This window comes from Felis catus, chromosome B1 (assembly GCF_018350175.1).
Source record: "Felis catus isolate Fca126 chromosome B1, F.catus_Fca126_mat1.0, whole genome shotgun sequence".
Classification (NCBI taxonomy): domain Eukaryota; kingdom Metazoa; phylum Chordata; class Mammalia; order Carnivora; family Felidae; genus Felis; species Felis catus.
The window spans coordinates 48,526,072-48,553,797 of NC_058371.1; the positions used below are offsets into that span (position 1 = coordinate 48,526,072).

The 27,726-nt window shown below is 48.0% G+C and overlaps 1 protein-coding gene across 2 annotated transcripts; it reads right to left on the reverse strand.

The window, feature by feature from the left end:
* TRIM35 (tripartite motif containing 35) lies at positions 1–27,598 on the reverse strand. 2 transcript variants are annotated; one of them, XM_003984794.6, is made up of 6 exons: positions 27,099–27,595; positions 13,672–13,767; positions 8,853–9,083; positions 5,182–5,204; positions 4,249–4,367; positions 1–2,833 (listed from the first exon to the last, which is right to left on the reverse strand). In XM_003984794.6, the coding sequence occupies exons 1-6, from the start codon at positions 27,531–27,533 to the stop codon at positions 2,256–2,258; spliced, it is 1,482 nt and encodes a 493-aa protein (XP_003984843.2). In that variant the 5' UTR covers positions 27,534–27,595; the 3' UTR covers positions 1–2,255. The 2 variants fall into 2 exon arrangements, with proteins under 2 accessions (XP_003984843.2, XP_019684147.2); XM_019828588.3 differs by lacking the exon at positions 8,853–9,083 and having other exon boundaries at positions 27,099–27,598.
* Between the last annotated feature and the right edge of the window lie 128 nt (positions 27,599–27,726).

Here is a 27,726-nt window from a genome sequence, read left to right on the forward strand (position 1 = left end):
TGGGTTTTAGCTCAAATATCATTTTTATTTTTTAAAAAAGAGGCCTAGGCTATCCAAATTGTACTCTTTAAAAAACCCCTTCCACTATCTACGTTGGAAATAAAAAAACGTTTTTAAAAGTTTATTATAACTTAAAATAATTTCAGGTCAAGATTTTTGCAGAGATTCTATTTGATGGGCTAGATAAACACCAAGAGAATGCACACTGGTCTCAGGTGCTGGTCACCAAAGTGCCTTGAGCGTCAATGAGCCCAAGTGCCTTCCCGCCTGCACATGCCAGTCAGCCAACATTCCAACCCAGCCCCCTTCACCCAGTGGCATTTCCTACCGCGTCCCTCCCCGTGGCCCCTACTGATCGTACACATCCCATTGACAACGCTTCAGTTTTGAGTCGTCATTTCTGTTTTAAAAGCCCATTTCTGTGAGGTGGGGGCACAGGGGGAAGAAAGAACTCGAGTCCTCGGTCGGGAACGTGCCCCCTGATTAGACCACCACCCCCACGGGACAGTATTTCCTCCTACCACGCCGTTTCCTGGGACAGAGCAAGCGGACAATCAACATTTATCTGCAGGCATGAGCAAGGAGGAAGATGGAGGTGCAAGTTTGTAGGCACGACAGGAATTGAAAGGGGGCAGAAGCAATCAGGATGACAACACGAAAGGCGACAGGGTGTAAGACAAGCAGCTGAGGCCAGGGAGGGCAGCAAAGGCCAAGCGAGGCCATCTCCCGCCCTTCTCACCCCAGACCTGAATGAAAGGGGTCCCTCATTACTTTATGAGGCCGCATCAGAGCTGTTTCTTCCACAGCAATCACAGGACATAATTTCCCAGTCCTCCTATCTCATCCCCAGATGAGGAAACTGAAGCCCAGAGAAGGAACGGGTCTAAACTGTGCTTTTTTAAATTGTGGGGTTTTTTCCACTTGCATTGTATAAGTCACTTTTTAAGGCTAAAATGTAAAAAAAAAAAAAAAAAGAAAGAAAAAGTGTTTTTTAAGTGCAATAGTCCAAGAAGTGCAAATAGATAAATCAGAGCTAATCTGATGGGCAGCCTTGCCTATTCCCCAAGGGGACCACAGGGGATCCTGGGGAGCAGTTTTAAAATACTGGGATAAAGTGATAGACAAGTTGAGCCCAGGTCCTGCCCCAAAGCCACAGCAGCAGCCCTGTATGAACTATATTTTCTTATTTTCTGTATTCTTGAGGCTCTGGCATCTGGGGCCTCACAGGCCTGGGGAACCTGTTCCTCCCAGGAGAAAGCAATCAACTCCCCGGTGAGCACGCCTTTCATCTGCAAACCAACCCATCCTGAGCTATACCCCCAACCACTTCCTTTACCTGGCTCTCACACTGGGGGCCAAGGTTCCCCTCTGGATCATCCCTGACAAATGGGGACAGCCCCGATGTCCCAGAGCCTGCCAAAATGATTCGAACTAGAAGATCTCAAACCCGTCTACCCAGAGCCCTGCCCCACCTGTTCCTATCGCTGAAACCACAATAAAGTCTCCAACCTGTGCTTCCTCAACTCCCCCTGCCTCCTCACAGACCCTGATGCTTCCCCTGATGCTGCCCTGTGTGGCTACTCCCAAAAGTGCGGTGGGGCCCTCCTCTTGGGAGCTGTAAATAACAATCTCTTTTCAACTGCGGCCCTCTCCAGGTCCACTGGCCTTGCCATACCTGGATAATAAAACCTACGTTTTAAAACAGGCCCATTCTAGGGGCGTCTGGGTGGCTCAGTTGGTTAAGCGTTTGACTTCAGCTCAGGTCATGATCTTGCGGGTTCAGTGCGTGGGTTTGGGCCCACCCCGCGTCAGGCTCTGTGCGGACAGCTCAGAGCCTGGAGCTTGCTTCGGGTCTGTGTCTCCCTCTCTCTCTGCCCCTCCCCCGCTCACGCTTTGTCTCAAAAATAAACATTAAAAAAATTTTTTTTAAAAAACAGGCCCATTCTAGAAGCAAATGTCATCCCCAGAAATCCTGGCATTAGGGTTTAGAAAATTCACATCCTGAAGGTGCCATGGATCTGGGGAGTGAGGGGTCTCCTGGATGACTTTTAACCGTGGGCAGAGAAGAGACCAGAAATGAAGGAGAAGGTCTGGGGCCTGGAGCCATAGGAATAGGACAAGACAGGTCAGCAGGAAGATGCTGGCAGAGGCAGTCGGTTCAGAGGTACTGAGGTGAACGTGGACTGAGGAAGGGCAGAAAGAGAGCAGGACCACGACCCGGTCCCAGGCAGCATCCATCCGGCTCCGGGCCAACCTCAGCCATCCAGCTCCTCCTTGACAGTGATCCGCAGGGGGCAGATGCGCAGAGGCTCGGCAGGCCCGTCCCCCCGCATGCCCCCCAGGTAGAAGTAGGGCCGCACCTCCCCGAAGCGGGCGTGGAAGGTGTAGAGGTGGCAGTGGCTCTCCGCGTCGTAGAAAGACAGCTCGCCCTCCTCACACTCCAGCTCTACGCGCAGGCGGCGGGGGATGGCCGGGACCAGGGCTGACGTGGCCGGGTCCGAGGTCACACAGTGGTCTCCCTCTACGCCCTGCGTGCGACACACGTACCAGAAGCCCGAGCGGGTGTCGTGGTAGCAGCTGTGCGAGTGGCCTTCGGCGCCGGCGTCCTGCTGCAGCCGCATCACACCCACCCGCCAGCTGGGCAGCCCCCCCAGGTCCACCTCCCAGGTGTGGGAGCCCTGCGAGAAGACGCGGGAGCCCAGCAGGCACGGCGCTGAGGAGAAGCGCTCCGGGTTCTCCACCTGCACGCGGTAGCCGTGGTTGGTGACACTGGTGAGGTCATTGGACACCGAGAGCCAGCCGGCCGCGGTATTGGGATCGAAGCTGAAAGGCACTGAGAGCAGAGGGGGACAGCGGGGGCGAATCAGCCAACCTTAGGTGCTGCCTGCCTCCCATGCCAGCCGCCAGCCAATGCCTCCATCCCCCCAAAGTGACCCACTGTGTCCCAACTGGCCCCAGGGCTTGGAGGGAGCTGTCCAGGGCTGAGGGGCAGGGTTATGGGCTGAACTGTGCCCCACCGAAAAAGATGGGGATGTCTTAACCGCCAGTATTTCAGAAGGCATCCTTATTTGGGAGTGGGGTCATGGCAGATGTGACTGAGATGACATCAGACAGGAGCCGAGTGGGACCTTAACCCAACATGACTGTTGTTCTTGCCAAAGAAAGGAGAAGGGACACAGACACACGAGGGGACAAGGCCAGGTGATGACAAGGGCCGGGATCCAAGGGCTACAGCTGCCGGCCAAGGATTGCTGGCCAACACCAGAAGCCAGCGAGAGGCATGGAAGGCCCTCCCTATAGGTTTCAGAGGGAGTACGGCCCTGCCGACACCAGCACTCTGGTCTTCTGGCCCCTGGAACTGCGAGAGCAAGTAAATCTGTCATCTTACGGCACCCAGTGTGCAGTCCTTTGTTAGAGCAGCCACAGGAAACCAACAGGAGCAGGGGCCCCGGGTGCTCACAAAACTCCATGACGATTTGGAGAAGCACGTAACATCCCTCTGGGTGGGTCACTGACATTTCTCCCTACAAAATCACGTCTTAGCTTGGGTTGCTACACAAAAATACCCCGGGCTGCGTGGCTTCAACAACCGAAATGTCCCTCTCATGGTTCTGGAGACTGAAGTCTGAGACTGGGCTGTAGCGTGGTTCAGTTTGGGTGAGGCCCTCCCTCCTCGTGGCTCACAGACGGCTGCCTCTTGCTGTGTCCCCACACCGGGCAAAGGGGAGAGGAAGCCGGCCCTCTGGTGCCTCTCCTTGTAAGGGCACTAACCCCATCCTGGGGCTCTATGCTCATGACCTCATGTAACCCAAATCACCTCCCAAAGGCCACACCTCAAATGCCATCCCATTGGAGGTTGGGGCTTCAACCTACGAATGTAAGGGGACACAAACACTCAGTCCGTAGCGCCCAACAAACACAGTGACTCGCGTGGCCTGGTGTCACCTTGGAAAGGCGATCCTGAAAGGAGGAGACCTTCCATAACCTACACGGTCCAGTTCCGAACAGAGAGGGCAGCCAGCTCCTCTTTCTGCAGAGGTGGCCGAGTGTCAGGACCCAATGACAGGGGCTCTGCCAGAGGGTTTTGAGTGGTGGGGCTGGGGGTGGAGAGGGCACCAGGCACCTGTCTGCAAGAGGCTGGAGAAGGTCCGACAGGATGGGAAGCTAAAAGAGAGGAGTGCAGCTGGCTCTGTGCCTCACGTAAAGTACCCCCCTCCTTCCTGTAACCCTGCCCGCACCCCCACTCACCAGATTCAACGGACGTGACCATCTTCCTCCAGACGCGGTACTGCAGGGAATCCAGGTACTTGCAGACGTCGATGAGCATCCCGGGCTGGACGGGCTCTGGCTCCATGGTGCAGAAGAGGCTGGGAAGGGAGGGAAGGCCTGGTGGGCAGGGCTGGGGCCGTGCATCCTGGGCCTAACTGGGTCAGCCGGCCACGGGCGACAGGACTCATTCCCTGGCCATCCTACCCATGACAAACCTGGGCTGGGCTCTGATGGGAGACGAGCCAGTAGCCAATTAGGCTGCTCCTAGCTCTCTGCAGGATTCAGTATTCGGGCTCATCCTGCCCCAGCTGGGATAAATATATATAGGACGTTCTCAGACACAGTTCCCCTTCTTGAGGGCACAAAGCATACTTACATATCTGCTCGTGGGATGTCTGAGTCAGAAGGGACCATAAGGGTCCCCTAGTCCCAATGTCTGAACGTATCATTGGTCTTCACTTTGAACACCTTCGGTGGCGGGAAACTCACTACTCTCCAAAGCATTCTCTTTCACCTTCGTACAGCGGTGACTGGGATACAGTTCATCGCTGTGAGCCCAACAGACATCAACACAAACCAGTGTGTCCCTGAGGCGAGGAGGGGCTAACCAAGAAATACGCTTAAACGTTGGGATGGCCCCCTGAGAAATACAAGCCATGTGCAAGATGCCACATTCTCTCCCCACACAACGGACGGTGATTTTCCACACTCAGAAAAACAACACTTCACCAGCATAAATCGGAAGTGGAATGGCTCAAAGGAGGGCTCTGTCCACCTGGCCAGTCCCCACCACTCCCTCTGGGTCATACCCAGCTGGCTTCATTACCTGCCTGGCCCTGGAGCCACTGGCGCTGGCACCCCTGGTATTTCTGCCTGCTCTTCCCCTCCCCTCCATCAGCTTTGGCAACTTACCGGCGTTTTCGGCTTTTGTGTTTCTAAAAGAAAAAACAAACAAACGAGCAAACAAACAAAAAACAGAGCCATAAGCACAGGAAAAAAAAAAAAGTAAGTTTCTCATCTCAAAAGTAGCCCTATATCCCATGTTCATGGACCAGAAGACTTCACATTGTTAAGATGGCAATGCTCCCCCAACTGATTTACAGATTCAATACAGTTCCTATCAAAATTCTAGCTGGCTTCTTTATAGACACTGACAAGCTGATCCTAAAATTCGTATGGAAATTCAAGGGAACCAGAATAGCCAAAACAATCTTGGGCAAAAACAAAGTTGGTGGCTCACACATCCCGACTCCAACGCTTACTAAAAGCAAGAGTAGTGAAAACAACGTGGTACTAACATAAGGACAGACATACAGATCTAATGGACACTGAAAGTCGAGAAGTAAACCCTCACATTTACTGTCAGTTGGTTTTCTACAAGGGTGCCAAGGCCATTCGTTGGGGAAAGAATGATCTTCGGTAAATGGTCTTCAGTGGGACAACCGGACGTCCACATGCAACAGATTGAAGACGGATTCCCACCCTGCACCACACCCAAAATTTTCTGAATTAACTCAAAACTTAAATGTGGAGCTAAGCCTATAAAACTGGATTAGACTATAGTTTCTTAGATATGACTCCAAAAGCATAAACAGCAAAGAAAACACAGACCAACCGGACTCCATCAAAAGGAAAAGCTTCTGTACTTCAAAGGAAGTTACCAAGAAAGTGAACAAATGACCCACAAAATGGGAAAAAATATTTACAAATCACATACCTGCAAAGTGTGCATAATGCCTAAAAACCGTTACAATTCAACAACAAAAAGACAAGCAACCCACTTTAAAAAATGGACCAAGGATTTGAATGTGCAGTTCCCCCAAAGATATACAAATGACCAACAAGTACGTGAAAAGATGTTCAATATCATTAGCCACTGAAGAAATGCAAATTAAAACCACAGTGAGATACCATTTTGCACCCACGGCAATGGCTATTTGAAAAAACAGTCAGGAGGTGCCTAGGTGGTTCAGTCGGTTGAGTGTCCAACTTTGATTTTGGTTCAGGTCGTGATCCCAGGGTCACGGGATTGAGCCCCACACAGGGCTCCGTGCTCGGCACAGAGCCTGCTTAGGGTTCTCTTTCTCTTTCTCCCTCTCTCTCCCTTTGCCCCTCTCTCTCCCCTGCTCACGCTCGCTCTCTAAAATAAAAATTTAAAAATAATAAGACATTTTCAAAGAAAGTTAGCGCTGGCAAGCATGTGGAGAAGTTAGCCCTCATACACTGCTGATGGGACTATAAAATCAGTGCAGTTGCTTAGAAAGCAGCCGGGCAAACGGTTAAACTTACAAGTTACCGTATGATTCAGTAAATCTATTCCTAGGCACATACTCAAGAGAAATAAAAACATATGTCTACACAAAAACTTGCACATGAATGTTTATAGCAGTATGATTCATAATCGCTAAAAAGTGGAAGCAACCCAAATGTCCACCAATTGATGAATGGGTAAATAAAATGTAGCATATCCACACAACGGAGTATTATTCAGTCCTGTACTGATACATGCTGCAACAGATATAGTTTCAAAACGTGCAGAGTGAAAGAAGCTGGTCACAAAAGGCTACATGTTATGTGATTCCATTTATAGGAATCATTTATGGAAAATGTCCAGACTAGGCAAATCCTTAGAGATAGAAAGTAGATTAGCGTTTGCTGAGGGCTGATGGTGGGGCGAGAGGGGGAGCATAGGAGGGTGACAGCTAAAAAGTACGGGGTTTCTGTTGGGGGGGTAAAACTAATTCTATGACTGATTATGGTGATGGCTGTATAACTCTGTGACTACAGTAAAAACCACTGAACTACACATTTTAAATGAGTGAATTATACAATATGTGAATTTTATCTCAATAAAACTGTTACATTAAAAAAGAAAAAATCAGGGCACCTGGCCGACTCAGTCATTTAGGCATCTGACTCCTGATTTCGGCTCAGGTCACGATCTCACAGTTTTGGGGGTTCAAGCCCCGTTTTGGGGTCCGTGCCGACAGCACAGAGCCTGCTTGGGATTCTCTCTCTCCCTCTCTCTCTGGTCCTTTCTCACTTGCACTCTGTCTCTCTCAAAATAAATACATAAGCTTAAAAAAAAAAGGTCATGAAAGCACACTGGTCACTGGGCAAGACGACACTCCCAATTTCCTAACCAGAAACAGCAAGGAATCTAGCTTTTAGAATCCACCAAATGATTTTATTATCAGGGGCATTTTGGAGACAGGAGACATCAGGATTCAAAGCTTTGTATGAGGCAGAGAACCCCAATGGTCCCTGGCGGGGATGTGACACCCACCCAGCTTGAATGGAATATGTCCCTGTCCCTTCTCAATCCACTCTACAAAGAGTCCCCTTTCCAGAGGGTTTGGCTGTTCTCTAAGTGGAGGAGATACCTCACCATCCTAATCGATTTCCAAACTAGCTTTCCATTATAGAAACATCTCTATAAAGACTTAGTGACTCATGGGGGGCAGGAGGCAGGGGATGAAAGCAATAAAAAGAAAAAAAATCAACTAAATAGATATTTTTTAAAGAGAGAAAGAGGTCACCCTTTTATTTAAAAAAAAAAAAAATTTTTTTTAATGTGTATTCTTTTTGCGAGAGAGACAGAGTGTGAGTGGGGGAGGAGCAGAGAGAGAGGGAGACACAGAATTCAAAGCGGGCTCCAGGTTCCGAGCTGTCAGCACAGAACCTGACACAGAGCTCGAACTCAACAACTGTGAGATCGTGACCTGAGCTGAAGTCTGACACCCAACTGCCTGAGCCAACCCTGGTGCCCCAAAGTCACCCTTTTCTTAAGAAAACAATAGAGAATATCAAAATGTCATATTTACATTAAAAAGTTAAAATAATTGTATAACTCTAGAATATTCCATTTTGTCTTCTTTGTAAAATCCTATAACCCCTGTCTAATCATGAGAAAAACATCAGACAAGCCCCGGTGGGAGAACAGGCCATCTGGCCAGAACTCCTCAGGACTGCCAAGGTCATGAAAAACAGAAAATAAGAAGCTGTCACAGACCAGGGGAGACTGGGAGACGGGACAACTAAATGCACTGTGAGCCCCTGGATGGGACCCTGGAGCAGGAAGAGGATAGTAATGCAAAAAGTGGTGACTCCAAAGAAGTCTGGACATTAGTTAATTACAACACACCCAGGTCAGCTTCCCGCGGACAAATGTGCCACAAGATGATGTAAGGTGTCGACAATGGGAGAAACAAGGAGAGGCGTACGGGGGCACTCAGGGCTATCCCTGCAACTTTTCCATACATCTAAAATTAATCCAAAATAAAAAGCTTATTTACCAAGTACTCCATTTGGAGCAGAGAGAGAAGAAAAGAAAAGAGAGCAAGAGTGAGTACAAGAGAGGAAGGGCAAGGGAGAAGGAAAGGAGACAGAGGCAGAGAGAAGTGAACTCTGATGAAAACCCTCTTGGCCTCCTGACGGGCAGAGAACTTCCTCCGAAGGCTCCGAGGGCCCAGCACCCCGAGACTATGGGAAGACGGGGTGGGCCGGGGCCGGGGGCCTCCGGCTCCCCACCGGCTCCTGAACACCTGGTCCCTGTCACTGAAGCCAGGCGGCAAGCCCCTCACCATGAGAAAGGAAACGTCATCCTCCTTCATTTCCACCTGCAGCCGCTCAATCTCATGGGCCAGAGCCTCTGTGTCCTCTGCCAGACGCTTCATCTTCCCTTCAGCCAGACGCTGCTTCTCCCTCGCCTCCTCGGCCATGGCATCCAGGATGGCTTGCTCCTCCACTCTCAGGAACTCGCGAAGCTTGTCAAACTCCTGCCGGATTCGCCCTTCCAGCCAGACAGCCTCCACCTGTGGCAGAGAGCAGGACGGAGCCACAGAGAGTCAGCCTCGGATGGAAGCCCTTCGCCGGTGCCTGGCCGTGTGACTCGGAGGTTTCTAGCAAAGGAGCTCTGTTTTCAAACGAAACCATGAGCAGACCCCCCGACAGGTAAAATGCAGGTGCAGTTTTATCAGCATAGAGTTGTAAGTTTAAAGCACACAGCTTAATGAGATTGTCTTGATAAGTTGAAATCTCAAATCGAATCACTGCTTCTAGATGACGCCTATCGTCTGGATCCTCCTCAACACACACTAATCTGTATCTTGGTTAGGTGCACAACAGCAAGGGAAATACTGAATCGCAGAAATGAACTGTTGCTGTAAGAACCATTTTTTATTTTTTGAATGTATTTTTAAAATTTTTTGCATGTTAATTTATTTTTGAGAGAGAGAGTGCATAAACAAGGGAGGGGCAGAGAGAAAGGGAGACACAGAATCTGAAGCAGGCTCCAGGCTCTGAGCTGTCAGCACAGAGCCTGATGTGGGGCTCTAACTCACCAACCGTGAGATCATGACCTGAGCTGAAGTTGCACACTTAACCGACTGAGCCACCCAAGTGCCTTGCAAATAACAACGATGTTTAAAACTTATTTGCTGGGAATGCAAGCTGGTGCAGCCACTCTGGAAAACAGTAGGAGGTTCTCCAAAAAACTAAAAATAGAACTACCCTATGACCCAGCAATTGCACTACCAGGCATTTATCCACAGGATACAGGTGTGCTGTTTCGAAGGGACGCATGCACCCCCATGTTTATAGCAGCACTATCGACAATAGCCAAAGTATGGAAAGAGCCCAAATGTCCATCGATGGATGAATGAAGAAAATGTGGTAGATATATACAATGAAGTATTACTTGGCAATCAAAAAGAATGAAATCTTGCCATTTGCAACTACATGGATGGAACTGGAGGGTATTATGCTAAGTGAAATTAGTCAGAGAAAAACAAAAATCATATGACTTCACTCATATGAGGACTTTAAGAGACTAAAACAGACGAACATAAGGGAAGGGAAACAAAAATCATATAAAAACAGGGAGGGGACAAAACAGAAGAGACTCATAAATATGGAGAACAAACTGAGGGTTTCGGGAGGGGCTGTGGGAGGGGGGGGATGGGCTAAATGGGTAAGGGGCACTAAGGAATCTACTCCTGACATCATTGTTGCACTATATGCTAACTAATTTGGATGTAGATTTTAAAAAATAAAAAATAAAACAAGTTAAAAAAAATAAATAAAACTTATTTGCCTTCCAATCTTAAGACTTCAAATCTGTCTGATCCAGAGGCTTCCCAAAAGAGTAGGAAGTATTTACTTTAAAACCAAATCATTGGGGCGCCTGGGTGGCTCAGTCGGTTAAGCATCCGACTTTGGCTCAGGTCATGATCTCGCGGTTCGTGAGTTCAAGCCCCGCGTCGGGCTCTGTGCTGACAGCTCAGAGCCTGGAGCCTGTTTCAGATTCTGTGTCTCCCTCTCTCTCTCTGACCCTCCCCCATTCATGCTCTGTCTCTCTCTGTCTCAAAAATAAATAAACGTTAAAAAAAAAAAATTAAAAAAAACCCCACCAAATCATTAACGATACACATACTCCTAATTGTAACTACAAAAAGCTTTTTAAAAGTTAAAACAAACCCATAAATGCACTCAAAGAAAAAGCAGAGAAATATTTCTCACCTTGGAATGAAAAAGACCTTTTGTACAGCAGTAAAACACTGAGAAGCCTCAAAGGAGATCATTGAATGGATATAAAAATAAGAAGTTGTTTTTTTTTTTTAAAGTAGGCTTCATGCCCAGCACAGAGCCCAACATGGGGCCTAAAGTCATTACCCTGACACCAAGACCTGAGCTGAAATCAAGAGTCAGATGCTTAACCACTGAGCCACCCAGGCGCCCTAAACATGACAAGTTCTAAATGGCAAGAGACTACTAATAAAGTGAAGTACAAAAATACAATTCTAAGATGACCACTGGAAAAACAACTTGAAATGTGTGCGGTAGCAACGGCAGGTCACTATCTCATCTTGAGATTGAAAAGTTCAGTACATGATAAATAATATGCTCATGGCTCTGACAATATGTGACAAAATATTCACCGAAAAAGTGAAAATGACCCAGAAAAGGTAAAAGTGGTTCACTGAAAAAGAAATGACAAGCGAGGAAAAATATTTGCAACGGATAACAGACTGTTATTCTTAATATAGAGAGGACTCCTATGAATCCACTAGAGAAAAGGGCAAATATTCCAAGGAAAAAAAAAGCATGTGAACTGGTGTTCACAGAAGAAACACAAATGGCTTTATACTCGTGAGCCGGTGTACAAACTGACTAACTGTCAAAGGCATGCAAATGGGAGGGTACTGCTGAAATACCAGGCCCAAAAGATGGGTTGTGCATGGTGGGAGAGACAGTGAAACGCAGGAGGATTTCTGACCCACAGAAAGATAAAAAAGCAGGCAGGAAAATCCCGCCAGTGCAAAGTCAAGTCTAGCTACCCTGCCGGCTGGCAATCCGGAGCCTTAAAGGGGTAAACATCAAAGCCTTCACTTCCCTCATCAGCCTGCGCAGACTGGACTCAGGGGGAAAGCATGAATCACATAGGAGTCCTGCAATCTGACACCTGGCCACGCGAGAGTTGCACAGCGCCTGGGACGGGCAGACAGGTGCTAGCACCTGGACCTACGGACATGCGCCGGGCACCTCCACTGCAGTCCCGACGAGGCGAGCCACGTGAATGGATGGGGCTGGCCACAAAGGAGCTCAAGCCACAGAGGCAGAGCTCCAGGATTCCACGGCGACCACGGGAAAAGCAACTCACTACGAGTGTTCTGACCACAGGGTGGGAGGTTCCAGTCACTTCCTGTCTGGATCGGAACAGGGTGGGAGGTTCCAGTCACTTCCTGTCTGGATCGGAACAGGGTGGGAGGTTCCAGTCACTTCCTGTCTGGATCGGAAGCTCAACGTGTGTTCTGGCTCTGACGGTATGACAAAATGATTCACTCCAACAGTGAAAACACCTCTCAAATCCAGCTGGTCTATAAGATGCGAGAGTTGTTGCAAGGACTTTTCTGTTGGGCACTTCACATGCATCATCTCAAGTGAACGTTTAACAACATTCTAGTAAGACGAAGCCGCTCTCTTTCTGCAGATGAGGGGATTAGCTTGCAGGGGGTGACGGATGTGCCTGGAGGACAAGGCTTGGGTTTGGGAGTAGGTCGGCTTTGCCGTTACTGCCCTAGCCACCCACTTTTCACGATCCTTTCTTCTACCTTATTCCACCAGCTCTGCGGCTCGGGGAAACTCCTTGGCCAGATGTTAAGGAGGCTCTTTCTCAAGCCTAGTCCCCTCCCGTGGGCACATGGGCATGGGAGGGGAGTGCCAGGCAGCCCAAGCCAGGTAGGTCTCAGCTGAGCTGTACTTAGAAGTACTCACCCAGGGGGTGACAGAGCAAAGCCAGGGCAACCCATCAGAAACCCGGCTGCCAATCTGCACAGGACTCAGAGGAAGAGAGGGTGCCCAGGCATAGACAATGACAGTGGGGACAGAGGGGAGACCATTCACTCATTCAATTTACAACCCCTTATTGATCAACTACTGTGTGCCAAGAATCCTCTCAGATACTACTGCGCTTGCTTTCGTTACATTCTAATGGGAGTACATAAAAAAAAAAAAAATAGGAAGTTAATTGCAGGTAACGTAGTGTTCCAAAGAACACAAAATGGGGACATATGAGAGCAACTAAAGGAGAAGGCTGCTTGGGTAGGGTGATCAGGGAACGATTCTCCGAAGGGACATCTGAGCTGAGATACTAATGACAAAGTGCCCCTTATGGGAGATCTGGGAGGAGACAGCTCACGTGAGGGTCAGAAGGCAGGCCAATGTAGCTGGAGCCGAGCATGGGAGGAGACGAAACCGAGGAGCAGGGAAGGGTGGGATGAAGGCCGTGAAGGCCACGGTGAGGAGTCTGGACTGTGTGATCTCAACAGTTTTAAGCAGAAGAGTGACGCAATCAATGTATTTTTCTAAAACATCAGTCCACTCCATGGAGACGGACTGCAGAAGAAGGGCAGAAGGCTGGGGCCCTGGTACACGGCCAGGTGAGAAACAACGGAGACATGGCCAGGACGCTGGAAACAGAACGGCAGGTGGACATGATGTATTTTGCAGTTAGAGGAGACAGGACTGCTATGGAGTGGACCCGGGGAGTAAGAGGGAAAGAGGAGGAGCTAAAGAGCCCTAGGTCACCGTTGGCTTGAGCAGCTGGGTTGGATGGTCAAGTGCAGCACGTGTTGAAGTTAGACTGAAAGCATAGTGCAGATGGCACAGGTAGTTTTTCAAGCCACTTCCGTGGCTGCTGGCGTGGCCTGTGCCCAGCGATTTAGAGAGGCCATGGCGGTGCAGCCACAATCAGCAACCTAGGACATGACCGTGCTAGACCCTCAGAGTTAGGGAAGGATGATTCTGTGTCCATACCCACAGCCAGGGTGGGCCCACCCTCACCTCTCCCCTCCCCCCATATCCCAGGTGTCCCTAGTCTCCCCACTCAGCCAGTGCACTCACCTGATTATGCTTGGCGATGGCCTCATAGGAGCGCCGCACAGCCCAGAAGGCCTTGGCTTTCTCCCGCAGCGCATGCTCCATGTTCCTGCACTTGGCCTGCGCGAGATACAAGGAGGAGGCACATTAGGGCTGGAGGCCAGGCAGGGGGGGGACACACCCCATTTACAACTGGAGTCCAACGTCAGTGTGGGCACAACTCAACTGTTTACTCAACCCAGTCTGTCCACATGCTGCAGGGCACAGCAGAAAGGGAAATCCTATAGCCCTGACCTCCAATCTGGCATTTTTAGCATAAAGTGCTCTCAGATCCCTTCTAACCGGCCCCTTCGTTTCATACCTGGTACAGATGGGAAGACAGGGCCTGTTCCCTCGCAAGTTGGCCACAGTACAGCGTAGAAGGGCATCCCGCTCAGGCCTAAAGCTGGTCCAGGAAAGCCAAGAACCCCTGAGCTGTGTGCCAGTTCTATAGACCATGTGCTCACAGGCTCCCTTTCCCACTTTCTAAACCGGACTGGCCTGCAGTTAGAAATGAACAGATCTGATGGCAGGTTGGTCCAGTTATTCCTACAGGGCCCGATCTAAACACAGATCTGCCCACATCCCTACCTTGTGGCAATATTCTACTGGTACAGGAGCCATGGGAAACACTTTCATCACTGCTTTCAGCAAATACTTTGGTTTTAGTAGTTTTGTTTTTTTAAACTTAAGCATTCTTGCTCTGATCTCCTTGGACTTCACTACCAGTTTTAGGTTGGATTCCTACCTTTTGTATTCAAGGCCTATCCATCTCTTTCCATCGTTAACCTTTTCACTTATCATTCTGAAGAAAGCTTACCAGGTTTTTTTCTTTGGAAAAATAGTAACAATTCTAATGGCATTAATTATAAATGGCCAGCATTTACTATTTGCCAGGGAAAGTGCTAATTACTTTATAGATTATGTTAATCATAACATTATCTCTGTTAGGTGAATAATATTATTAGCCTCATTTTAGAAATTAAAAAACAAAAAGCACACAAAAGGGAAGTGACTAGCCCAAGAGCACACAGCTAGTGTGGCTGAATAGTATGGCAGAATAGGGATGTGAATCTAGACAGTGGGGATAGCCAGCTTCTAAGATGGCCCCTGGTGATCCCTCCTTCCTGTGAGATAGGGCAATTTGTTGCTTTAAGCTTCCAGTTTTGGGGGTGATTTGCTATGCAGCAATAGAAGATACAGATTTGTTCTCAAAAGCCTCATCCCCACCTGGACCTGATTCAGATGAGGAGATTCAGAGGCTGATACTATAACAAGATGTTTGGGGATCTTGGGAGTGGGTGAGTATATTATGAATGTGGCAGGGGTGGGGTGACATGAATCATTGGGGGCCAGAGGGCAGATTGAAGGAGGCAGCCTCTAAAGTGGTCCCAGCTGGGGTGCCTGCGTGGCTCAGTCAGTTAAGCGGCCAATTTCGGCTCAGGTCATGATCTCACTTCTCGTGGGTTCAAGCCCTGCATCAGGCTCTGTGTTGACAGCTCAGAGCCTGGAGCCTGCTTCCGATTCTGTGTCTCTCTCTGTGCCTCCCCCACTTGCACTGTGTGTCTCTCTCTCAAAAATAAACACTTCGAATGAATGAATGAATGAATGAAATGAAATGGCCCCAGTAATCCCCACTTCTGGCATTCATGCCATGGTGGAATCTCCTCCCTGTGGGCTGGACCTAGCAACTTGCTTCTGATCAGCAGAATGTTGCAAAAGCAAAGGGAGATCACTTCCAAGATAGGGGACCAACAGCCTGTGCATACCCCTTCTCACCCTACATTGCTTGCTCACTTTGGATGGAAGCCAGCTGCCATGTTGTGATCTAGTCTACGGGGTGGCCCACGGGGCTAGGAACTGAGGATGGCGTCCACCCAACAGCCCGAAAGGACCGGAATCCTGCCAGCAACCACATGAGCAGGCAAATAAGCAAGCTTGAATGGTGACCTTGGCCTACTCGAGCCTTCAGATGAGACTGCAGCATCATGAGAGACTGAGGGCAGACACCCCCAGCTAAGTCATGCCCAGATTACAGACCCAAAGAAACTGTGCGATAACATTTTCTGTTTTAAACCACTCTTTTTGGAGGTAATTTGTTATGCAGCAATAACTGAGCAGTCTCTTACTCCATAGCCCATTCTTCTAACTGCCGTAGTCCAAAAGTGATACCTCGTTTCATTTTCTGCAGATTTCGTTTTCTTTTCTATTCATTTTGGTCATTTTTATGATCTCCTTGAGAATATATAACAGATTTTTCAAAATTATTTTCTGTAGAATAACATCTCTAAGGTGATCCTCCCAGTAGCAAAATAAAATCAGCATGAACCTCCCACAAGACCAGTGAAATATCACCCTAATGTTTTATTTTGTGGGACGAGAGGTCTTGTCACAAAGTCACGTAATAGTTCTGTGATGTGCCAAATATGTGTGGATGACAGGCGTGAAGGAACTGCCCACACGTTACCCAGGGGTGTGCTGGTCCCAAAACAACACAGCCCAGCCCTCTGCCTTCGATTACGGGCTAAAAAAGATGGCAGGGGGCCAGACGCAAAAGTCCCTTGTCCTTTCCCAAACTCTTCAACCACTATGAGAGTTCCACTGTAATGCAGCAAAGAACAACCCCAAAATGACCCTTCTCTGAGGTGTGAGTTGATGAGATCCACCAATGGTTCTATTTGTAACAAGAGTTACTACTGACATGTACTGTGCATCATGCATCAGATTAAGCACTTTATAAATATCATGCTACTTAATTCTTACATTCCTGTGAGGCAGGCACTACACTCCACTTACACAAAGGAGAAAAGAAGGCCCAGAGGAGTTGAGTAAGTTGTCAAAATTATTGAGTAAGTTGTTAAAATTTATGTGAAGCTCAAGAATGGTCAGCACTAATAGAAGGTGGCAGAAATCAGAAGGTGGTTGCCTCCGACTGGGAAGAAGAGGGCTCTCCAGGGTGACAGAAATGTTCTAGTTTGTTCGGGGTGGCAAGTATAGGGTGTGGATAATTGTCAGAACTCCTCAGATTCAACATTCAAGATCTATGCATCTTGTTGTATATAAAGTCTACCTCGAAAATTTAAAAACCTATAAAATGAAAACATTTCTTGTCACTTACCGAGAGCTTTCCTCCCACAATGAAAGGAAATCCCGGCAATTTCTCCCAGGTTTAAAGAGTTGTTTTTTACCTTTCAATCTCTGTTGTTGACAACTTGTTTGCTTTGGCATAAAACATATGTGTGCCTTAAATACACATACATGTGGTTAAGTACAGAAGGTTATAAAGTGAACACCTCTGTAACCACACCCAGGATGTGTCCCTTCTGAATCGTAACCCCGTCTTGCTGCCAGAGGAAACAAGGGTCCTTATTTGCATGTATTTCCCTGCTTCTCTTCATAGTTCTATGCACCCATGTATGCATCCTTAATCTAAACAATATACTTTAGTTTTTCCCGGTTCTGAACTTTGTATTAATGGAACCATTCTGTGTGCATTCTTGTGTGTCTTGTTTTCTTAACCTTAATGTAAGGTTTACAGGATTCAAATCCGTTACTGTATGTAAGTTTACTCATTCATTGTTGCACTGTATTCCAGTGTATGAATACACATTTACCCATTCCGTGTTCATGGACAGTTGGGTCATTGACACTCTCCAAGTAATACAAATAGCACATATCTTCCTGCATACATCACATATACACGTACACTTGTCTCTGTGCAAAATACTCCTGGAGGCAGAAACACTGGTGTGTGTATTTTCAGCTTTAGAAGATTAATGCCAAACCGTTTTCCAAAGCAGTTGTACTAGCTAATACCACACAAGCGATGTTAATGAAGTGTTTATTAACCATTGGATATTTATTTTTTAATCTGTTCACGTCTTTCAACCATTTTTTAACGGAGTTGCCTGCCATTTTCTGACTGGTTTGTAGGGATTTATTGTAAATGTGCAACGTCTTTCATGGGTTAGATGTGTAATAGGTATCTTCTACTGTATCGCTTGTATTTCTTAACTTCAATATGGTCAAATGTATTGGTCTTACCCTTTAGAATTAGTTTTAAAAATATTCCCATACCCTAGGGTCACAAAGTTAATTTGCTATATTATTATCATTTTTTAAGCTTTATGGCTTTCCTTTCTCATTTGGGTCCAATGTGGATACCTGGAGTTTATCCTGTCAATGGTATGACCTGAGAGCTCGCTTCCTCAGAACCATTATTTAAGAGTACTAGCATGCCCCACTGATACACAGGCCACCTCTACCATACATGTTTCCAGTTCTCTAGTCTGTTTCCCTGGTCCACCTGTCTGTCCTCTGCCAATATCACACAGCCTTAATTTCTACAGCTGTAAAATAAATATATTTTATAATATTTCTATATCTAATATAGATATCTAATAAATATCTAATATCTAATAAATATCTCCTAAGAATGTTTTTGCAATCGTTGTCCCTTAAAGTTTTCATACGAATGTTAGAATTAGCTTGTCAAATTCCACAAAATAATCACATTGGGATTTTGATTAGGATAGTACTGACTCTACACTCAGTTTGGAGATAACTGGCATCTGTAAATAGTGAGTCTTCTCATCTATGAATTTGGTATATCCTCCATTTAGTCTTTGATGTCTCTCAATGAAATTGTTCCCCACTTCTCCCCCCTGCCCCACCCGGCCAGAGATCTGCATCTTTGTTACCTTTATTGTTATAAACTCAATTTTCTATACCACTGTATTTTTTATTTGATATTTGCTACTGATATACAGAAATATTTTAATCTTTTTGCAACTGGCATTCTGTCTAAACTTATATTCATAATTTATCCATAGCATCTTTTTATTTCCTATGCAACAGAAATTTCTATACAGATACATGTAATCATGTCATCTACAGATCATGCTAGTGTAGTTTCCCTCTTTCCTAACCTTATACCTTTTATTTATGATTCCTGACTTATTTTATTAGCTACAATTTTCAATACACAATTGAATAGAACTGGCCATAATGAGAAAACTTTCAGTGTTTCACCATTAAATATGGTATTAGCTCTAAGCTTTTCAGGAGTTATACTTTATCAGATTAATGAGGTTCCTTCCGTTCCTAGTTTGCTAATTTTTTTTAAGTACTAAAGCACACCGAACTTTATCAAATGTATTTTTTTTCCGTCCATTGTCATAATCCTATTTAAGTGGCACAAAACTAGGTTGTTTTCTTCTCTGACAACTTCTGTCATTTAACTGGAATATTTAACATAACCCAACATGTCATCCAACCTACCACCTATTTCTCCCACTTGTTCAGTATTCCCTTTTCTTCCTATTTGGGGATTTACTGTGACGTTTTATTCCACTTTTTCCCTTTCCATGCACTTTGTGGTTCATCTAGGAAATACTGCATGTAAACAGTGTGAATTCAAATGAATCTAAACAATACACTTTTCACATTTGTTTTAGATATTCAGATTTTAACACCACACAACATACGTGTATCCAACTGGACTGACCATTCAGGGACCTGCATTATAGCCCAAGCAGTGTGTTGAATGAGCAGAAGCTGCTGGCTTCCTAGTGGGGGCTCTGGTGTGAAGCCTGGTCGGGACTCATACGGGTCATCACTGCCCTGGATGGAGCTAAATGGCCTGTGACACATGTGGAGCATCGACCAGGCCCCAAGCCCAAAAGAGCAAATGAGCTCTGATTTTAGTTTCAAATTACAACACTCAAGGTTAGTTATAAACATGCAGAACAGGAAGCTTTTATTTACACTAAAAGGTTCAGAATGTGATTATAAGGTCTACGTCGTTGATTTTAAAAATTACAATTTGATTCTTTAAGCAGCAAGTTTCAATAATATATTTAATAATTAACCCTAAGGATTTTACAAAGTTATTTTGCCCAAATTATCCATTAACACAGGTGCTATGCGGTATAACAGAAAATGGGAAGGGTGCAGGTAAGAGAAAGAATAAATACTACTTCCCAAGATGGTCACTGTGCCCCTCAAGTACTTATCAAAGTGCTAGGGTCAGGTCTGCAGCCAGGGATGTCTGCCCCAAGCCAGATTTTCTGTCCTCCGAAGCCCTATGTATGCTGCTGCTTCTGAATGATTCCTGTCTGCCCGTCCAACAATCCCAACGTGGCGCTGAAAACTCAGCTCAGGTTCCCCTCACTTCCTCAGGGAGCCGCCTTGATCTCCCCAGCAGAGTTCAGGTACATCCCGTGGGCTCTCACAGCTCTCAGGTACAACCCTATGGTCCCACTTACTACCCTGGATAATCACCTCACTTTCCTGGAAAGGCTGCAGGCTTCCAGGAAAGGCCAGGTCCTCTCGCCCCACACATGGTGCTCAACAAACCTTTGCAGAAGGAATGGACGCTTGCCCTGCAAGGGTAGAAACTGTCTTGTCCCTGCATATCCCCAGGTCTCAGCACAAAGCGGATGTGCATACCTACCTACCTGCCCAGTCAATGAGTGCATCCAACGTCCACGGTCTTTCCACTACTCCACACTGGCTCCTGGACTGAAAGTTAGGAGACCTGATTTATAAATAGTGTCTTTGTCACTAACCACTGGCGAGAACTTTGGCAAAGCCCTCTCTCTCACTGGCCGTCAGGCTCCATACCTTAGAGGGGTGCCTGGGTGGCTCAGTCGGTTAAGCATCCAACTCTTAATTTCGGCTCAGGTCATGATCCTGTGGCCATGAGACTGAGCCCCATGTTGGGCTCAGTGCTGGGTGTGGAGCCTGCTTAGGATTCTCTCTCTCTCCCTTTCTCTCTGCCCCTCCCCTCTCTCTCTCTCAAAAAAAATTTTTTTAATTAAGAAATGAGGCATGTCTCTGAAATTTCACTGTAAAAATGAAGAACAGTTCTTGGTCCATGTTTACCCAGCCCATTACCAGTGTCCTGGCATCTGCCTCTGGTTCCTGTTACTTTCCCTATTTCAAATGTTTGTTTCCAGGCAGACTGACACAGCAGCTAAGAGCTCTGGCACCCTGCCACCCAAGTTCAAATCCCAGCTCCCCCATTAGGAGCATTCATTTTCTTCTCTCTGCCCCATGGTTTTCTCATGTGGGTAAGAGGAATGAGACTGCCTAGCTCACAGGATTGCTGTGAGGTTCCCACTAGTCAATCCATGTAAAGTACTTAAAAGAGCACACCAGGCATGTGTTAACTCTCACTACTAAGTGCCACTTAGCACCAGGTGACTTAACTCTCCTTCCGGGTTATTTCCCAGGCCTCTTAAATGCATAGGATAAATGCATCCAAGACAACTCGATCTCGTCCAGATCCTTTTCCTATCCAACTCCAACCCAGTCTCCCATTTTTCCTTTCCCCTCGGTGTGCTTATGAAGCAGGTGTCCACCATGGTGCCTTGTGCTGGGGTCCAATAACTCAGGAGCCTCAATAAGCAGTGTTCAGTAAGACCCCATCCCTGCCCTTGGGCACATGCCTCACCAAGCAGGCAATCAATGTCCTCCATGCAATTTGGATCTGGTAGGGCCGAGCCCATAATGGGGGGGTCCAGAAGGGGGTGTGTAGTTAGGAAAAGGGGGAAAATTATGAGGGGGGGAGATTTAAGGAAAACATGGAATATTCCAGGCTAAGATTTAGCCAGACTAATTGTAAGAAGGTAATCCCAGAAGGGGAACAGACTGGGGCTGGTGCAGAAGAAGCTGGAGGGCAGAGAATGGCTCTCAAGTCAGTCCCATATGACGCCTAAGAAAGTGATCTGGACAAGGCAGTTCGAGGCCCGGGACTTTGTGGGGGTTCTGCAAGGCAGAGTAAACACTGGACTGGGACTCAGGAAATCTGAGTTCTAATCCTGCGTGTACCCTTTTCACTCCCTGCGACTGTCACGAATTGCTGTATCTCTCCAAGTTTCTGTTTTCTCACTAGTAAAATGGAATCATCTCCTCACAGTGCCCTCTGGCTCCGAGTCTCTATCTTTGGGGATCTGCAAGTTTTCCAGGAAGAGTTTTCAATTAGTGTTTTCATTCAATGACCTACACACACAAACAAACCAAAACCAAAACCAAAACACCTACCTAAGGTAAACCTTTTCTGAGTCACCTTATGAACACTGCCGACACACGCTTTCAGTTCCTACAACTTCAGGACCAGTCTGTATTTGCTAACAATGTCCAAGCTATACGACTTTCATTGTCTCGGCCTAATAGGGAAAGAACAGAAATACACCTAACAAGTAAAGGATAGGCTAGATCTAATGAAGGCCAATTACATCACAGCCAAGTTTTGGTTCTTCGAAGAGGGAAACTGAGGCTGGCAAATCAAGTCATCACATAGAAGAGGGTAAAGGGGTATCGCGAGTATTGCCAGACAAGCCTCAGAGCCACCGAAGGAGCAGCACTTGAGTTTCAGCAAAATAAGGCCTTGTAATGAATATCTGAACTAGAAGTGAATTGATTTTTGTTTTGTTTGTGCTTAATTTGTAAGTTTTGTGTGTCTGTTTTACTGCCTATGTGTGGAATAGGAGGAATTTACACTAGTTTAGTGTTTGTATGTAAGGAATATATTTTATTTCACAGTGTTAGAACAGTTTCTCCTCGAAGAACGGGTAGGTTGTTGAGGTTTGAGAAACACGTGCCAGTGGATGTCACTTCAAGCCCCAACATGTACTTTTAGTGATCTGGTTGAAACACTTATGTCATGTGTGGGGCACCTGGGTGGCCCCATTGGTTAAGCGCCTGCTTCAGCTCCGGTCATGAACTCGCAGTTTGTGAGTTTGAGCCTGGCGTCGGGCTCTGTGTTGACAGCTCGGAGCCTGGAGCCTGCTTGAGATCTTCTGTCTCTCTCTCTGCCCCTCCCCGGCTCGTGCGCTCGCTCACTCTCTCTCTCTCTCTCTCTCTCTCTCAAAAAATAAATAAATAAATAAATAAACATTAGAAAAAAATCAAACACTTATGCCATGTTTGGGTATCTCAGCACTTCCTTCCTTCATGCCCCACGTATGTAGGTAGGACAAAATCTCAGATCTTTAACATGCCCTTCGTGCCCCTTGCGATCTGTCCTGGACTGGATGCCCTCATTCCCCGTCCAGACGTCTCTGGGTTACTCTGCATCCCTGCCCCCTGCCCCACCACTGCTGCTTGCTGCCCCTCACTTAGCTAACTCCTCCTGAGTCTTGAAATCACCTCCCCAGAGACTCCTTTCCATGCCCCAGCAGACAAAAGCAGGCTGCCTTGTCACAGTGGGTCACATACTGTACTGTCCTTCACGGGAATGTCACCCTGAAACTACAACGAGGGTGATTATATATATACACACACACACACACACTTTTTTAAGTTTATTTACTTATTTTTGAGAAAGACAGAGAGAGTGAGCAGGGGAGGGGCAGGGAGAGAGGGAGACAAAGAATCCTAAGCAGGCTCTGCGCGACTTGAATTCACGGACCATGAGATCATGACCTGAGCTGAAATCAAGGGTCGGACGCTCAACCGACTGAGCCACCCAGATGCCCCTAATTAGTGTGATTGTTATTCAGTTATGTCTGACTCCAAGAAGCCTAGGGCTAGGACTCCTCTGTCCTCTGCTGGACATACTGTGCCTGGCACACAGTAGGCACCCACTGATGGCAGTTCTTACCCACTCAAGCCTCTTAAAACTCCTACATAATCGGCTGCCCTCACAGCTCCCAGAACAGAGAACCGGCAGGGAAAGTCTTCCCCAGGGACCAGAGAAGTTTCTCACAAAGTCCATGACCAGAGTAGGGGCTGAACAAGGCCCCAGGTGAACTGTATATAGTACTTACCCTGTGACTTCAGACAAGTCACGTCACCTGAGACTCAGTATCACTGTCTGTAAAATGGGGAGAACAATACCTACATGTAGCAAGTTGAATAAAGACGTCCACATCCTAAAACTCAGAATTTGTGAATATATTATTTATATGACAAAAAGGACTTTGCAGGTAGGATGAAATTATGGATTTTAAGATGGACGATTATCCTGGATGGTCCAGGTGGGCCCAAGTCATCGAAGGGTCCTTTTATTTTTTTTTTTCAACGTTTATTTATTTTTGGGACAGAGAGAGACAGAGCATGAACGGGGGAGGGGCAGAGAGAGAGGGAGACACAGAATCGGAAACAGGCTCCAGGCTCCGAGCCATCAGCCCAGAGCCTGACGCGGGGCTCGAACTCACGGACCGCGAGATCGTGACCTGGCTGAAGTCGGAGGCTTAACCGACTGCGCCACCCAGGCGCCCCTCGAAGGGTCCTTTTAAAAGGAAGTTAGGGGAGTCAGTCAGAGAAGGCAATGAGACAACAGAAGCAGACGTTGGAATGATGGAGAAAGGGGCCTCTAAAAGCTGGACAGGGCAAGGAAATAAATTCTGTCTTGGCCTCCAAAAGGCACGTAGTGCTGCCAACACCTGGATTTCAGGACTTCTGACCTCCAGAACCATAAGAAAACACTTCTGTGCTGTGCTAAACTGCCGTGTTTGTGGCAATTTATTACAACAGCAATAGCAGACCAATATGCAACCTCATAGGGTTTTTGTGAGGATTAAATTGGTTGACATGTAAACACTCAAGAGCACCAGGCACATAGTAAGCGGTCAAAAAGCGTCGGCTGGGGGCGCCTGGGTGGCTCAGTCGGTTAAGCGTCCGACTTCGGCTCAGGTCACGATCTTACCATTTGTGAATTTGAGCCCCGCGTCGGGCTCTGCGCTGACAGCTCAGAGCATGGAGCCTGCTTTGGATTCTGTGTCTCCCTCTCTCTGCCCCTCCCCCACTTGTGCTCTGTCTCTCAAAAATAAACCAAAAAAATTTATAAAAAAATAGTGTCGCCTGGTTTGATTATTATTTTTACCGAATTCCTCAGATGATTGCCCAAGTGATCTTTCTAAACACACAGCTCACCACAAAGTCCCTATTTAGAAGCTTTCAGGGCTGCCCACCGCACACAACAGAAGCCCCTCAGCCTGCTCTCCCCTCTCCAGCCTTCCCACGCTGCTCCCCGCCCAGTCACCCAGCACTATTTATTGTCTGACTTCCCCTACTACAGTGTGAGTTCCACAGGGCGAGGGCTCGGTCTTACCTCTGTGGCTTCAGCACCCCTAACAGGTCCCTAACACCACACAACAGGTCCTTGGGACACGGGTGCCTAACGCACGACTGAGTCCCACCCTGCGAAGGGCTGAGCACACATGGCTTGCATTCTCCTCACATCTTTCGGGACCGGACTCCCTCTGTCCTCATAGGTCACCCTAGGTGCCCATCAGTCTGACAGCATCATCCCTCTGCTTAAAACCCTCCTACTGCTCCCTAAAGTCTCTAAGATAAAGGCCAAGCCTCAAGGCCTCAAGGCCTCTTCTGCACTCCATTCTCACTCTAACCACTCTGAAATCCTCTTACTGCCTAAAGAGTTAGGCCTCCCAGCTTCTGGACCCCTATGTATGCTGCTGCCTCTGCCTGGCTTCTTCACCCCCTTCACCTGGCTAACACCTCCTCATCCCTCAGGTCTCTGCTTCAAGCTCCCTGAAGGTACGACCTGTTGTTTATCTCATGTCTTGCAGTATCCCTGGGACCTAGCAGTACAAGGCATCTGCTGAATGAACAGGAAGTTGTCATTAGACCGTATGTGCTTCCGGGCACCTGACTCACTAACTGTGAATCCCGGCTTAGCCCAGACCTGGGGGTTCTGACTTAGTGCTCTTGGCCTCGACCCCTGCCCATCTTCCTGCTCTGTACCTGTGCCAGTCTCATGGTGATGAGCCATGACTTGATCCATGGTGCCCAGCCCCACCTCAACCCCAGCCCCCAGAATGCCCAGTATTTACTTTAGCTGTACCAAATCAGGACCTGGCACTTGTGCCAGAGAGTATGGGAAAAAGCACTGTTGTGGACCACTGTTAAATACGGCAACAGGCGTTACAGGGTTATCCCTCTGGCAAGTTACTGTGTTATTCAAACATGCGTTCTGTTAACATTCCCCTTTACTTGAACTCTGTCAAAATGTGCAATGGAACTGTAACCAACTTTCAATATTTCTTAAGAAAGGCATTAGGGGTGCCCTGATGGCTCAGTCTGTTAAGCATCAGATTTTTGATTTGGGCTCAGGTTATGATCTCACAGTGTGAGTTCAAGCCCCGCATTGGGCTCTGCGCTGACAGTGTGGAGCCTGCTTGGGATTCTCTCTCTCTCTCTCTCTCTCTCTCTCTCTCTCTCTGCCCCTCCCTCCTTCATGCACACATGCTCTCTCTCAAAATAAATAAGCTTAAAAAAAAAAAGAAAAGAAAAAAAGGCATTGAAAAGAAAACAGGGTCTGGAGACCAGCGCACCTCCTTTTCAATACATTCAGCTTCCTACCAGCTTAACCAGTGGGTCTGACCCATGTGTTAATAGCTAAGGAAATAGTGTTTCACACCCTGTGCAATTTTTATTTAAAAAAAAATTTTTTTTTAATGTTTATTTATTTTTGAGACAGAGACAGAGCATGAACAGGGGAGGGTCAGAGAGAGAGGGAGACACAGAATCTGAAACAGGCTCCAGGCTCTGAGCAGTCAGCACAGAGCCCGACGCGGGGCTCGAACTCACGGACCGCGAGATTGTGACCTGAGCTGAAGTCGGACGCTTAACCGACTGAGCCACCCAGGTGCCCCACCCTGTGCAATTTTTAAATCAATCAGTAAAAATAAAATAACAGCCAATCCCAGAGTACAATAGACGTTTTCACAGAACTTCTGTTTCAATTGGCACATACATATGAGTGCTCTGGATCACAATGGAAAAACCATGGGCTAAAGGTCAAAAATTGTGAAAACTCCAGAGATGGCTAATCCTTACTTTCTGATCATTTCCCCTTCCGATACCAAAGTGTTCTCCATGTTACTTTTGCCCTGTACATTCCTCACTTTATTTACAGCCACTGGAACTCTAGGCATTGGGGCGCAGAGTGTGATCCAGAATAAACCAGTTGGCCAGGGCCAAAAGCCTCTCCACTCCTCCACGATACATAGGGCCAGCTCCGGGAAGTATGTGACCCACTTTGGAAGACCTTTCCCTGGCTCCCCAGGTCCTGGGCTCCCGCACCTCTAACCTGACTGCCCTAAGCTCCAAGATCCTTGGGCTTTACCCACTCCTGTGCTTCTCAAATGGGCCTGAGCCACACCCTGCTGGGGTAACTGGTGCAGGGGCTCGGCCGTTCAGAAGTGGGTGGGGCCGTCCTGAGAACAACGTGTAACCCCAGTTCCCACACTTCCTGTTTACTTTCCCTCTTCTCCCCTCGCAGGCCTCCTGGCCCGACCCCCCTGTAGGTTAGCGGAGTCCGAGGGGGCGAGGTCTGGGCACCCAGCTCTGAAGGGAGCCGCGGGGTCAGGGGTGCCGAGGTCCGGTCGGGACACGGCCGCCACGTGCGCTCTCGGCCACCTCCCGCACACTGCCGCTCTTACCCGAAAGTCGTGGGCAGTGTCTTTCACTGGCTGCACGCGGTGCCCCTGGTGCCGGGAGTCGGCCTGGCACGAGCAGCACAGCAACTCCTTGTCGTCGAGGCAGAAGAGGCTGAACTGGCCGCGGTGCAGGCGGCAGAGGCGCGGGGATCGGTGGCCCGCCCAGCGCGCGCCCTCGGACTCCTCGCGTAGCAGTTTCTCTACCAGGTTGTTGAGGGTGTGGTTAGTGCGCAGGTCGGCGAGGGCCGCGCGGTCCTTGCACACCGGGCAGGTGGGCGTCACCTGCACCTCCCAGCAGCGGGTCACGCACCCGCGGCAGAAGTTGTGGCCGCAGCGCAGAGTCACGGCATCGCGGAAGGGATCGTAGCAGACGGCACAGAGCAGCTCCTCCTTGAAGGAGCGGGAAGGCCCGGGGGACACGGCAGGGCCCAGCTCCATAGCTGTGGCCACCGGTTCCCAAGCCGGTAACTTTGACTCCCACCCCTCCCACCCACCTCGAGGATTCAGGACCCGCGCGGGGCGGCTCCCGACCCCTTCCGTCCGGCGCGCTGAGCGACAGAGGCGCCGGCCAATCGCGAGGGACGCGCTCTGGAGGCTCCGCCCTAATTCCAGTCGGCGCAGGGAAACCCCG